Source organism: Sminthopsis crassicaudata, chromosome 1 (assembly GCF_048593235.1).
Source record: "Sminthopsis crassicaudata isolate SCR6 chromosome 1, ASM4859323v1, whole genome shotgun sequence".
Classification (NCBI taxonomy): Eukaryota; Metazoa; Chordata; class Mammalia; order Dasyuromorphia; family Dasyuridae; genus Sminthopsis; species Sminthopsis crassicaudata.
In genome coordinates this window covers 547,613,869-547,629,132 of record NC_133617.1, presented here as the reverse complement: position 1 = coordinate 547,629,132, position 15,264 = coordinate 547,613,869, and the positions used below count along the sequence as shown (strand labels likewise).

Here is a 15,264-nt window from a genome sequence, read left to right as displayed (position 1 = left end):
AGCAATATAGTAGCAATAGCAGCAGTAGCAGCAGTAGTAGTAGTAACAATGTTACCGATAATGGTAGCAGGGAAATGAACAAGAAGAAGAAAGAAGAAGGAAGAGGAAGAAGAAAGAAAAGAAAGAAGAGAAAAAAGAAGAAAGAGGAAGAGGAAGAAGAGGAGAAAGAAAGAAAGAAAAGAAGAAAGTTTTTCAGTACATTTGATAGATGGCCTGTAGACTTATTGAAAGAAATAGACAAGAGTCACATGGGTTGAGAGGACATAGATAGGATGCCATCTTTGCCATTATCCATATTGATGATATCATGGATGTATCGATATATTAATAGGAGGAGTAACAACAATAGTATCTATATCATATAAAGCCCAAGTAAGACTTTAAAAATAAAGGGCAAATTGTTTTTCTTAATTTGCAAAATTTGTGGCACTAAGTGTTTTTAGTAACAGGTTGCTAGTTCAAAACAAAGCAAAAGAAATCCTTTTTATTTACCAAAGGAAATGGGGATCTAAAGACATTTCAGTGTTTAAACTCCGTAATTCACAGGGAAAAAGATAACCCAGTCTTAACTATTTGAATGTTACTATATTTTGGTTCACTGTTCCTTACACTACATCTTCCAATCTGAATGCATATATTTCCTTAATTTTTTTTAGAATTGTGGAAAAAGGCTATTACAGTGAGCGTGATGCAGCACAGGCAGTCAAACAAATACTGGAGGCAGTTTCTGTAAGTATTGAGTAATGATTAAGTAATTAAGTATTGAGATTCATCTTATCACTAACTAGCCTTTCCCCTTCCAAGAGTAATTCTTAATAATAAAGTGGTCATAACTAGAGCATGATTTTTATAGGAAATCATCTGAAACTATTTTATTTTCTTAGTGATTTCTTTTTTCACTGATACAAATATCCCTTAGTGACAAAAATTTTAATTAAAATAAATTCTTTCATTAGCCAAATGTTTCCAAATTAAACAACATTAGCTTTTGAATCCCTCCCTCCCACCGTTTTCTTGTTTTCTTTATCTGCTTTTGTCATTATGACCACCACCAAGATAAAAATATATCCTGGAGCTCTTAAACTGTTTTTCTCCTGATTGGATCAAAAGCACATAAAATGGGTACAAACTGTGTGATTTTAGCTTTTGAAAGGAAATAATTCTGAATGCATAACATTTCCAGACAAGAATTAGCAGAGGGAAAAATTATACTGATAAATGTTTGCTGTAAAACATTCCTTCTTGAGAAACTTATTTGGATAAAAAAATTAAAGGTAATACTACAGTTAGTGAGACTTAACTATTTAAAAGCTTTCAAATGTATTTAGGAGGATGATATCTGGTAAAATATACATGATTGATTCAGTTACTGAATATAAAATTAGTACAAATTATTCTCCAAATAATTAGGACAGATTCCAAGGGAAAATACTTAACATAAGCACTTAAAAGGAAAATTCCTAAAATGTGTTCAGAATGAAAGTGTACCTTATTATTTACTGTCATCTCAATTTAAAAGTTAGCTGTGTACTGAGAAACCAGGCTTGACTGACAAGTATAAAATGAACTGACAATCGCATACAGTGGCCTGACAATCACATACATAAAGTATGTGAAAAGTGTCTAAAACCACAATTTTGAAACCAAAGAAAAATCATAATCTGTGCAAAGAACTGATAGGAATAGTAAAACTGTATTCTAACTAAATTTTAGTTGGTTTTATAGCACTATCCTGCCAAATCCTGCCAAATTTGCATTTATTTTGCTGTTGTTAGGAGTTGTTTGTTTTTTTTTTTTTTTGGGGGGGGGATGAATAGGAAAGATGTGGATGGGAAAATCCCACATACTTGTTTTTAATATTTTTTTTCATAATATGATTTCTGAATATTTTCTTAAAATGTTAAATACTGTGATTATTGTTCCCTCCCAGTTACCCCAATTTCACCATCATTATCTATAGCACTATCACCTCATGTATTCCTTAGACTTGTAACCTCAAGATCGTTTTCCACTTATCTCTTTCCTTTGCTTATTATATCCCAAATGTTTCAAATCTTTTTTTATAGACTTTTTATAGACTTATATTTTTTTATATAATGCCTTTCTTTTTATAATCATGAACCTAATTCAGGTTACCTTATACTTCAATAACTGCATGATAGCCCCCTATCCAAGGTTGCCTACCTTCTGTGTCTTCCTGTTCTAATCCAAATAGTCTTAAATACCATATCACTATCATGTTCACTGAAGAATTTCTTCTCTCAGCAAAGTCCTTTCTCATTACTCCACAATATAGATTCTACTTCAGTCAAATAAAATGACTTGCTATGCGCAACCCTTTTTTAATTCCTACATTCATAATTGTAAATGAGATATTTTTTTCTGTCAATAGTTGCCTCTCTACCTCCTCTTTTCTACTTAACTCTTCTCCGAAATTTAATTCAAAAATCCCCTTTTTCAGAATGTCAATGTGGCTTAATTCCCATCTAATCATCACTTAGATATAGATATTCTTCCATGTAATACTTCTAATTAATTAATTAATTAATTAAATTTAACAAAACTTTCTGGGTAAAATTGAATATCCATTATAAAGAATATACTAAGCAAGAATATACTGCAAAGTGTGTAGGGATGTGAGTGTGCAAAACTCTTCAAAGCATGATAAATGAATTGTTTGATGTCCCAGTTATGTATCTTTAGAAAAATAATTCCTAGGTCAAAACTTTGTGGCTGGCAAAATTGACTATGATGGCAAACAAAATCTAATATGAAAACAAAATAACAGAATTGCCATTATTGATTTTATTTTAGCAGAAAAACCCTATAAGGAAAGCTAAATTTTTCTCTATGATTCCCCCAAAGTAAAAAGGATTAAAATTTTATGATTTGGTCATATAATTGGCAAGCTGATATGAATTCATTCTCAGCATATATTTTCTAACCTAACAGCATCAAAAGAAGGAAACATGCATATAATCAATAGTAATTCCAGTTGAATCAACAAGATAAAAAGACCAATCCAGTACAAGATAAAAGTGCAATTACATAACACTGGAGAAGTTAAATATTTAAGGATCTTGGTCTTCTTACTTTCAATCTATGCACCCAATATAATCTCACATAATTGAAATTTGGGGTTCAGTTATGATGACCTCTGATAAGTTTCTGCTAGGTAATGACCCATTATTCACAACCCACACCAAATAAGAGGCAAAAGTTAGCAAATCTATCTAATTCTGTGAATTGAAGTACAACTGAATGTGTATATAATGGGGAAAAGTGTAGAAGCTGAAGCTTGGATGATTGGCTGGAAAGCAAGATACTTTTATACCCAAGAAAGAGGATAGAAGAAATCTAATTATATTTCCTTTGAAGATTTATATGTTTTAGAGAAGAAACCGGCTGTACACCTACACTTCAAATTCAAAGATGCTGAATGCTCTAAGCCTTAGAAATTAGTGAAAAAGAAAAACTTTGCCCCAAAGGCAAAAAGAGGGGGGAAAAAAAGAGAAAAAAAGGATGAAGAGGACAACCTGAGACAATCAACAGGGAATAGAAGGGAAAAGACTGAAAAACAAAAAGTACAAAAGAGATGGTCTAGGTACAAGTCTAGATTACAAGGAAATAAATTAATTCTCCCCCACTATAGCTTCAAGAAGAGGAAAAATAAAATTAAAAAAAAAAAAAGACCATAATGAATAAAGAATATACTGTGAAGGGAAATGAGCCAAAAAAAAAAAAAAAGAAAAAGAAAAGAAAAGAAAAAAAGAAAACCCCACCAAAAAGTAGAATGGAAAATTTGCCAGAAACCAGAACTTTCAAGGTATATATCTCTAAGACATGAAATCACAACAATAGAAAAATCATTTAAAATAGCAGAAGTCATGAAGAGAATGGCTCATATGTGTTATGGTCTAGAACTTGAAACAAGGTGCTAAATCAGTGGAATTGATAGAGACAGCAGTTATCTAACTTAGCATGGTTCAGTTTGATTAATTTAATCCTATAAGGAGATGTTATGGGCCAGAACTTAAAACAAGGTACTAAGTGGAATTGAGGAGACAATGGTTAAATCTGGTTTAGCATTGATTTAATCTTACAATTAGGATAGTGATATAATGATTGGTGTATACTCAGTGGGGGGCATATAAGCAAGAAGCTTTCAGGGCCAGAAAGACAAGTGCACTAGAAGCTCTTAGAGGCTGAGACAGATTCATTCCATCTTCCACCTTTGTTATGGCTGGAGGCTGAAGCACAAACCCCTGGGCATTGGGGAGATTCAGAAGCCAGAAGAGGCAGGTGGGAACAGAAGATCTTGGAACCAAGGAGAGAGATAGGCCTCCAGAAAAGCTAACCGGGCCCAGGAAAGGAGACAAGACTTGGAAAGAGTAATTTAGGCTGAGATTTGACATTATTGGGTCTTCCTTCATTGCCAATTCTTTTCATTATTTCCTTTGAGATCCATGAATTTTTTTTTTTTTTTTTTTTTTTTTTTTGGTCACCATGTATATTTAATTTTTGTTTGTTTGTTTTGAAAAGTAATTCTTTGGTGAGTTGATTAAAGAAGTAAATTGATTTTGATAGTATTTTTTTTATTATATCAACTTGTCTTACTCATGAATAATTAATATTTTTCCAACTATTTAGTTCTATCTATATTTCTGAAAACAGTGTTTTGTAGTTGCATATTTACATAATTTTTGTATATAGCTTGGTTGGTAGAATTTCAAATATTCTATACATTCTATTCTATTCCATTTCTATTCTATTTTAAATGAATTTTTTTTCTCCTTGCTTTTATTGGCATCATATAGGAATGCTGTTGATTTGTGTGTTTGCTTTATATCCTGCAAGTTTGCTGAAATTATTAATCACTTCAATTGTTTTTAGTTGTGTAACATTTAAAAAGTTCAAGAGATATAATTTCTGGTCAGTTTATTATTTTATTAATAATGCTAGCATACTACCAATAAAATATGGCAGTGACACTCTCTAATGCCAAAGATAAATTAAGGAAATGAACTCACAGTCTATATGTCCTTGGAAAGGTGAATATTTCTGATAATGGCAATCAACTCTGATTGGTTAACAATTATTGAGAAGAATAAATGTTAAAAGCAACAAAATCTTTTAAAAGTAAAGATATAAACATATTATTTTCCTAATTAAAAATCCTCATTGTGTCCCTGGTATCTTTCTGATAAAACACAAATTCATCTTTGGATTTAAGGCTCTATGCTTCATTTTTTCTTTGTGATTTTCCATCTCACATGCTTGAATGGGATGAGGAATGTGCTGCTTTCAACTTTACTTCTAACAGTCTTTTGCATCTTTTCAGGGGTTAATGAAAATATCACTTCTTCTATGATATGATATTTCATCTTCCCTAATCCATATAGCTATTATTCTTCCTTTTCATATTCCCTTGAATATATTTATAAGTACATGTTGTATATTCCTGACAGATTGTAAGGTCTCTGGAGGAAGGGACTGTTTTATTTTGGTCATTATACCACTAGTATCACCACTTTGTATCACTCCCTAGTATAATGCCTTATACATATTAAATACTTAATAAACATTTAAATTAAATAAAAATTTAAATGTATTTAAATCAATTCCATTTATTCAATTAATTAAATGTAATGTTTAAATGAATTAAATATCCACTGAAGTTCTTCATATATGGTCATCTTTCTTCTGCTTCCTAGGATACCGATAATACATGGAGAATGAAAGTATATGAGGTTTCTAACTCATATCTTAAAAGATATGTGTCTTGATACAGATAAATATAAATTCATATATTATATATTTAAAGATAGGTGAGACATCTCACACATAAGACTTCAGCAAAAGCTAACTGTCTGAACTGACTATAAGAGAAAAATTTTGAAAGATAAGGGGGAAAGTTTCCATATACAAAATAAGAATTCCCCACTGTAGAAAGAATGGAAGGATTGGATATCTTAATTGTGTATGAAAAAATCAAAAAGGTGATGACAACAACTACAGGACATAAACTGAAGTAATACACTTGTCTTTAGCCTCTTCCTTACATAAGATTCCCAAAGCAATATTGGATGTGAAAAAGACTGAAAGGAACAAGGAATTATTAAAAAAGGGTAGGAGCTTTTGAGCAGGAAGAATATGTTGAAAAGGAGAGGTGAGTCTTCTATCTTCTGCCTTGAGGTGACTAACAATCTTAGAGATGAGGTTCTGAGTGAATCACAGTAAAGAAGCTTTTCCTCAAGAGTTACTGCTCTAGATGAGTTTTTGTAACACTCCAATTAAAAGGATCATAGTAACATTCTAGATGTAGAAAGTACAGTACCCTTAGCTCAGTGCTGAAGGTTTAAAAAAGTCTTTAGCTGCCCATTAAAGAATGATCCTAGGTGACCAATAGATTGATCTCTCAAGCAGACACTCTGTATCCTGAGAAGAGGCTGGTAGTAGAGTGCCCTGCCCAGGTTGCTGTCCATTGGCAGAGTATCATGATAAAATTGCCTAGCAGCCGAAACTCAATAGCAGAACCACTTCTTTGGAATTTATGAAGACTTTGAAAAAAGATAATCAAAACCTTGTATAGTTATGAATTACCATGACTACATACATTTTCTGTATGTGTTCTATATTATCATTGTACTTTATATTCTTGCTCACTATTTTTCCTTGTAGATTTTTGATCTATATATGGGAAATGTGCTTCTGATGCAGAAGGAAATTATTTGTAATTATTGCTCTTACTATAATCATTTGAATAAATGCCTTTGTTAAATATCTAACTGATCTAATGTCTGATTATTAAAGGGAATCAGACTAGTGGGGGATTATGAGTTAATGATTGAGAGGATGGCCACCCACACAGCCACTCCCCATAACCCTGAAATTAGTTATAGTCCCCTCTCTGGAGAGTAGTTTTACAAGTGGGTGAATAAGCCCTAAGGGGGCATTATAAATATGAACATATATAAACATGAATAAATATGAACAGATACAGTTTCTTGGAGGTTTGTTCTTCATTATTAGATTTTTGTGGGATATTGCTCAATGAATAAGTTTTAATGTGCTTTCCAAACATTCTAGTCCCTTGCTCCATTCCTCTTTCCCAATATATTCAAGAATTCCTTAAAATTACAATGAAGGCAAATTTAAGTTCAATAAGAGAAAGAATTTTTAAATTATAGCTGTTACATGGAAGTATTTAAGTAGAGGTTAAATTGTCATTGCCGTGAATATCATACAAAAACTCATGGTTAAGATAGAAAGTTAAATTAGAGGAACTCTATGGTCTGACCAGGGCTAAGATTTAATGATTGCATAGCATTTGCAGCCTTTCTGTCAGTATTAAGTTGTACATTGAAAATTGCTAAAAAGACAAGGAACAGCATTCATATAATGTCCTCCACAATGCATTCACCAAGTCTGTGATCTGATGATGATTTTATTTCCTGAACCTTCTACTGAGCTCTTGCTGAGCTTAGGGTATTTACAGAATAACACATGTATGTACTGGTGGGTGGAGTAATGTATAAACACATTTTTAAGTCTCATCTGCCTTTTTCAAACTTTCCTAAGTCTATCAATCAACAAAACCATAAATCAAACACAATTCTGTAGAGATTGAGAATTTCTGAGACTTCGCTGAAAATTTAATAGTAGACTTTCAAAGGTTACTTCTGGATTCATCTGTAATTGAGTGCTGACATCTTTAGAAATCCATATGTTGTTTTCATGGAAGAGACTGCTGTGGATCATGAGTTGCTTCCTCAGATAGAAAAAAGTCATCGAATGCCTAGTCTTTTTCAGATAGGAATGATATCAAAAGCTAGTTTTTTGAAGGTAAGCAAATTTCTTTTCCCCCACTCATTAGGGATGGGAAAGAATTATTGAGGTCAATCTCCAGCTAACTAGTTCTATATGATTACTTCAATATTGGACATAGGAAGAAATTTTGAGATTTCTTTCATTTATATACATTAATACTTAGCTTATAGAATATTGGAGCATTTCCTGAATTAGAGGAATTAAATTTTATTTTGTGCTATCTTAGAAATATAACCCTGCCTAGTCTGCAGCTTTTAAGTCATAGAAAAGAATATTTACTTTTGTTTTACTTAATTCAAATGTAGGCTTAAAAAATTAATGCCTTAAAATTGAAATGACTTATATTCAAGGAGAATCTGTGCAGGACCTCTACAATAATAGTGTTAGCCCTTTTTGCTGAGTCTTACTCTGAATATTTAAGTTGATTTTATATTGTATTCCAATATGTAGCTTGCAACAGTTCCTAAAAAATCTCTTCCTAAAGATCATTGCATCAATTAGGAGTACATATATGCCAGGTACTAGTCTAGTCTTTGGGAATACAAAAATGAAACAATTCCTTCTCTGAGGAAGCTTACATTCTGTTGGCAAAAATATCAGAGACACCTATACTTATATGTATACATATATGTATGTATATGTACATGTATGTGTGCGCATGTTTAATTAAGTGTATAGTGTATGTAAATCAGCTATGAAGTATATATGTTTGTGTACATGTATGAATACATGCACACATGCATGTTTATGTGTGTATTGTTCAGTCATTTCAGTCAAGTCTGACTCTTCATGATCTCATTTGGGGTTTTCTTGGCAGAAATACTGGAATGGCTTGTTATTTCCTTCTCTATATCATTTTACAGATGAGGAAGCTGGGTTATACACATTATATATCTTGACCAGGCCACATTGCTAGTAATAAGCATGAATTTGAACTCAGATCTTCCTAATTCTAGGTCTGACACTATTTTCATTATGCCCTCAGATCGATCGATCAATTTATCTATTTATTCATATTGTGAATATATGTATATAATAAAATATTTTGTATACAATGTATGTATATAGTATATATGTGTGTGTGTGTGCGTACCTATGAATAGGTATATATATCTGTATATGTATATACATACATACACACAAGCATATATTTATGGTTAATTTTAGGGGAGAAAAGAGAGCACTAGAAGCTTGGGAAATAAGAAAGATTTCATGTAAAAGATGTTATTTGAGTAGAGCTTTGAAAGAACCAATGAATCTTAAGAGCTGGCATTGAGATGGGAGTGCATTCCAAGCAAGGACAGTCATGCAAAAGTAGGATAGAATAAATAAACTAGTTTATTTAACATCTTCTTGCCCACTGTTAACTAATTTTAGGTCCCACAAATTATTTGTAAATCCTAGCACATTTAAAATATGTTGTTATTTGATGATCCAATTTTTCTATTATAATTTTCTAAAGTTCTGATATATGAAATTCTTGCTAGTCTTTATTTTGTACAAAGCTGACAGCCTGGGCAATCTGTTCATTTTTTTTTTCAAGGAAGTTTTTCTCCACAGAAATAAAAGTAACATAGCAACACACCAAGTATGGCAGAATACCAGGGAGTGCAGATTGGAACATATCTTTTTCCCTCTCTTCACCAAATATATACTTACATGTTTGGATTCTGGGTGGTTTTCATTTCTAAAATTGAGATTTGGAGGACAGTAAATACTGGATTTTTAAAACTGCATCTAGATAAGCAGATGATAGCCACTAAGCAAATCACTAATTTTACATATATAATACAGAGTAGATGAATAAAATTATTTCAGAATATTTGTGACTTTATTTTAGTATGTGAAGTGACCAACTACATTAATCTGAATGCTACATAACTAAACTGAAAGGATTGCCCTTTTTTCAATTTTCAATTAACAACTACAGAATGAATGCATAGGAATTAGTAGTTCAGTAGTTACCAGTAAGTACTTCCCTCAACATTTAAGTGGCCTCTATTGTGGAAGGTCAGTTGTTGACATACATAGCATCATTGTGGTTTAATAGTAATTGAATAATCTAATTATTGACCCAAATTACCATATTGCATAAAAGCAAATTTGCTAGTCATGACAAATGCTTGTATTTAGTTTAACATAGTATTGAAAATAGCATTGGAGTTTGAGGCTTATCTCTGCTGCTTATTAGCCATATGACCTTGCATAAGTCACTTTATCTCCTTAGATCAATTTCCCCATCTGTAAAAAGAAAAGAATTGAACTTAACATCTCTAAAATTCTTTCCAACATGAGTTCTCTTATGATTCTATAATTATGAAAAAATTAATTAGAGAATATATAATCAGGATGATTTCATTTTGTTTTATTTTTTGCTGCTAAAATGGTCATTAGTTGTCTTTCTGAACAGAATTTTTCAATGGACTATCATAAGCCAAAAGCACATTTGTACATATTATGAATAGTTATTAAATTATAAGGAAAAACAGTCACAGCTTACATTTGCATAGCATTATTAGACTATTTATACAGGGGACTATGGCAAACACAAAGTTATATAATATAGTCTTTGCCTTCCTTGAGTTGTCAGTATTTGGATGAAGTAGGAAAAGCAGACATCCAGAAAAGCCTAATAATGATAGCTAATATTTACATAGCATTTTAGTCTACAGAAGACTTGATATACATTCTCAATTGATCCTCCCAATAGACCTGTGAGGTGGGTATTGTAAGTATTTTGATCTCCATTTTATGGATTAGTAATACTGAGACCCATAGAGGCTTGTCTAAGATCATGTCAGTGGTGGGATTTTGAACTCATATGCTTTCAGATCCAGCATGTTTTTTTCCCCCATTATACCTCACCCCATCTTTTCCACTGCTTCAACTTTTCAGATTGTTTTCTGATTGCCAAAGCTTGGCAAATTGATAAACTGACCTGATCTGTTCCTCAGGGAATCAGAATAAGAGATTTATAATTTAGATCATGGTGATGTAGCCTAATCCCCTTGTTTTACAGATGAGGAAACAAAAAAAATTAAATAATTTACCTAGGATCATATAGACAGCAAAATGGCAGAGCTAAGAGTCAAATCCATATCCAGTACTGACCCATCATGTGTCTGTTCACTCATTCATGATGTAAGGACTGAATCCTAACAAAAATCTCAGACTTCTACCAGGTAATATTTCTGTTTTGCTTCCTCTCACTTATATTTCCCTCTTATGCTAATGGGTAAACTTCCTGCCATGCTAAGAACGAGACAGAATCCCTATCCAATCTTCTTATCCCTAGCAGTAGTTTTAGCTTCTGTCAAGAAACTTGTATTTAAGTATTGTTAGCTCAGATTTTTCTAGTTACAAAATATCGTAGCCAAACTAAAATACAGCTTGAAAAGTCGTGATATGAAAGCAGAATTTTTATAGATTCTGTATGTAGGAATGGAAGGCAAAATTTATGATTTTTATCTTTGAGAATGTATATGAGGAGAATGAGAGATTTCATCACTCCTAGCCTTTTGTATTGCTTTGGGATGTTTTTCTATCTAATATTAATTCAAGTCAATCAAAATTTGTTCTATGTAAAAGATACAGAGCTCCTTGTTCTTGGGTATACAAGGAAGAATGATACATTTTCTGACCTACAGGATTTTAGCGATACCCAAATTCACTTTTCTTATTTTTGTAGATGGGGAAACTGAAAGCCAGGAAGATGAGGTGATATATACAAGATTACATAGCTAACAAGAAGAGATGTCATTTGACTTAAACTCCAATACTCAATCTACTGCTATGCTAACTAAATACCAGCTGTTTGTTATAGCATGGCCTAGCATGACTATTGTTAATACTATATATATCTATATATCTATATCTATATCTATATCTATGTGGTTTTTTAATTGAAATTTTTAGAATTTGAAATTGATTTCCCCATAGAAACAATGTCATAGATTTGTAGGTCAGACAAAAATAAATTTAATCCAAATGTATTTTTCATCATATTTCTGTGAGAAAATGCATCCAAATCCCTGTAGGAAATGCTAGAAACACATATCTATCCTCAGGAATTTGCTTTTCAGCTCTCTTTCCACCCCAACCTCATTTATCTAGCTCTAAGGTAGGAGAGAAAGGAAGAATTTTTGGATGAGGATCCAGGCAAAGCTCCCAAGGTGTCAGTGGGAGAACAGGAATTGGATTTCATCCTAGAGTGGCAGCATCTGTTATTCCTGCAGGCAGCAGTGACCACAAGGACCCACTGGAGTGAAGTGACCCACATATTCAGAAGTTTTGAACTACCTGTCCTTGGTGAGGAATTATATTTGTTCTAAGTTGCTTTACCATCTTGGCTCCTTTGCCAAAGTTAGCCCAGACATGGGAATCATTTGTTATGTTTTAAGCCATTCTGTGGGTCTAATTATGGTACAGTGGAAAGATCACTAAATGTAAAGAAGACATGGGCTTGAATCCTATCCTTGCTACTTCATATTTGTGCTTCTGGACAAATCAGTCAGCCTCTCTGAGTTGCCTAATCTGTAGAACTGTGCCAAGTTATTTGTAATAGCTACCTGGAAAATGCTTGAAAAACTGTAAAGCTTTCATTGGTTTTCTAAATGGTACTTATTTCCTGAACAATTAATAGACTTGGGAGAATTAAAAATTCATCTGCTCTACTTCCTCTAAGATGCATCTGTATTATTTCCATTAATAAATAACATCACAATAGCACTTTTCAAATGTTTTCCAAAAGGTACTAAAATACATACATATATACATACATATATATATAGATACATATATATGTGTGTGTGTATGTATATGTATATACACATAGTGATGATTGAAAAGAGAAGATTATAATTTAGATAGAGGTTATATGGATCATTCAAAAATATATTTTATCTCAAGGAATTTTTTTGAACAATTTAAATATGCCAAACAACTTTTAATACGAAATAGCCTTATGTCATATATACTATGTATTTATCCCTGTACTTGGGTATCTACAGAGGACTTTAGTTAGATAAAGACAGAGACAGAGGATAGGTGCAGCCTTAGAAAAAATACAAGAAACAAAATACATTAGAGATGGAAAATGCCTTCTTCCTCTAATTTTAGGAATTTCAAATAAAAATGAAAAATATGACTTGGAATCACACATCTAGCCAAATTGTGGCTAATCTTTGCAGTGGATAGAACACTGACCTTGAAGTCAGGAAGATCTGAGTTAAATCTAGTCTCAGATCAGTTTTGTGAGCCTGAACATGTCATTTAGAGGGTTTTTTGGCCATAATTTCCTCAACTGTAAAATGGAAATAATAATAGCACCTACCTCCTAGGGTCATTGTAAAGATCAAATGATGTTTATAAAATGCTCATCTTTGCATAAGACCCAGAATATAGAAGGTAAATGTTGGCAATCATCATCATCATCATCATTACCAAGATAGGGTAATTGCAAGAATCAAATGAAATAATATTTTTTTAAAAAGGAGGTGGAGCCAATATGGCCAAACAATTGAGTGCCTCATCCCATAGGACTCTTTACTAAGAAAGGATTTTATTGCATTAATACACTAGAACTTATAGCCTCACTGGAACAGGGACCCTTCTCATAGCTCCAGGGCAGAAAAATGTGCTTGCGCTTAGGTCCCAGAAGGGTCTCTGAAAACTGCTGCACAAAGTCTCTGAAGTTTGGGACGTTATACCTTCTACCCTGGAAAAGAGCCCTTACTTTAACAAAGAATTCAAAGCCAAGTAATAGGCTGGGAAAATGAGCAAACAACAGAAAAAAGTCTAACCATAGAAAGTTACTATGGTGACATGAAGATCAAAGAACACACTTAGAAGAAAATAACAAAGTCAAAGCTCCTATATCTAAACCTTCCAAGAAAAATAAGAATTGGTCTCAGGCTATGGAAAAGCTCAAAAAGATTTTGAGGAAGAAAATGAGAGTGATGCAAAAGGAAATTCAAAACCAATGACAAGAATGCTTTAAAAAACAAAATTGGGAAAGGAGGTACAAAAGCTCACTGAGGAAAATAATTTCTTAAAAATTAGAATTCAGCAAAAGGAAACTAGTGACTTTATGAGAAATCAAGATACAATTAAACAAAATTTTAAAAAATGAAAAAATAGAAAATAATGTGAAATATTTCATTGGAAAAACAATTGATCTGGAAAACAGATCCAAGAGAGATAATTTAAAAATTATAGTTCTACCTGAAAACCATAATAAAAAAAAACAGAGCCTAGACAATATCTTTCAAGAAATCATCAAGGAAACTCTCCTAATATCCTAAAATCAATAAAATAGAAATTGAAAGAATTCATCAATCACCTCCTAAAAGAGATCCCAAAATGAAAACTCCCAGGAATATTACAGCCAAATTCCAGAACTCCTAGGTCAAGGGAAAAAAAAATGTTGCAGCATATAGAAAGCATCAATTCAAGTATAGTATAGTGACAGTCAGGATAACACAAGATTTAATAGCTTTTAAATTAAAGGCTCTGAGGACTTGGAATATGATATTCAGGAGAGCAATGGAGTTAGGATTACAACCAAGAATCATCTACTCAGCAAAACTGAATATAATCCTTCAGAGGGGAAAGTGGTCATTCAATTAAATAGAAGACTTTCAAGCATTCATGATGAAAAGATCAGAACTGAATAGAAAATTTGATTTTCAAATAGGAAAATCATAAGGAGGTTACCAAGAAAGGAATATCATAAGGAACTTAATAAGATTTATCTGTTTACATTCCTACATGGGAAGATGACACTTGTAACTCTTAAGAACTTAAGTTAAGGAGTATGTGTAGACAGAGTTGAATTTAATATGAAGGGATAATATCTAAAAAGTAAAATCGAGGGGTGAGAAAGGAATGTAATGGGAGAGGGGAAAATGAAAGAGAGAAAATTCCCTTTATTTAAGGGAATAAGTAAACCTTATTCTTACTAGAAATGTCTCAGAGAGACAATAACATACACACTCAATATTGGTATAGAAATCTATCTTTTTCTGAGAGAAAGTGGGAGGATACAAGAACAGGGGAGAGGATATAGGACATATTGAGGGAGGGAATGTCAGCAGCAAAACACTTTTGAAGAAGGTCAGGGTGAGAGGAGAAAGAGAATAAACACAGGAAATACAATTAGTAATTGGGAAAAGAATATAAATTGTTTTGATTTCTTCATTGAAAAAACTTGTTTTCTTAATTGAATGAAATCAAAATTATCCATTTTCTGCTTAAATTTCTTCTCTATTGTTTGCTTATTCTTAAATTATTCACATATTTATAAGTCTCATTGCATCTTAAACCTGATGTTGAATGACTGGACCGGCCTGAGTCAGATCTGATCCAAAATACAGGAGAGCATGAACATAGGGCATGAACATTGCTCTTCCACAGAAGACAGAGAAGCCAGGAAGA

General features: G+C 32.4%; 1 protein-coding gene across 1 annotated transcript in view; it reads left to right on the top strand.

Annotated features, from left to right (window-relative positions):
* Positions 1–15,264, top strand: part of CAMK4 (calcium/calmodulin dependent protein kinase IV) — a 182,811-nt gene that overhangs the window by 112,845 nt on the left and 54,702 nt on the right. Inside the window, exon 7 of the mRNA XM_074282001.1 lies at positions 657–729. Coding sequence (XP_074138102.1) covers positions 657–729 — 73 coding nt within the window. The remainder of the gene's footprint in view (positions 1–656; positions 730–15,264) is intronic.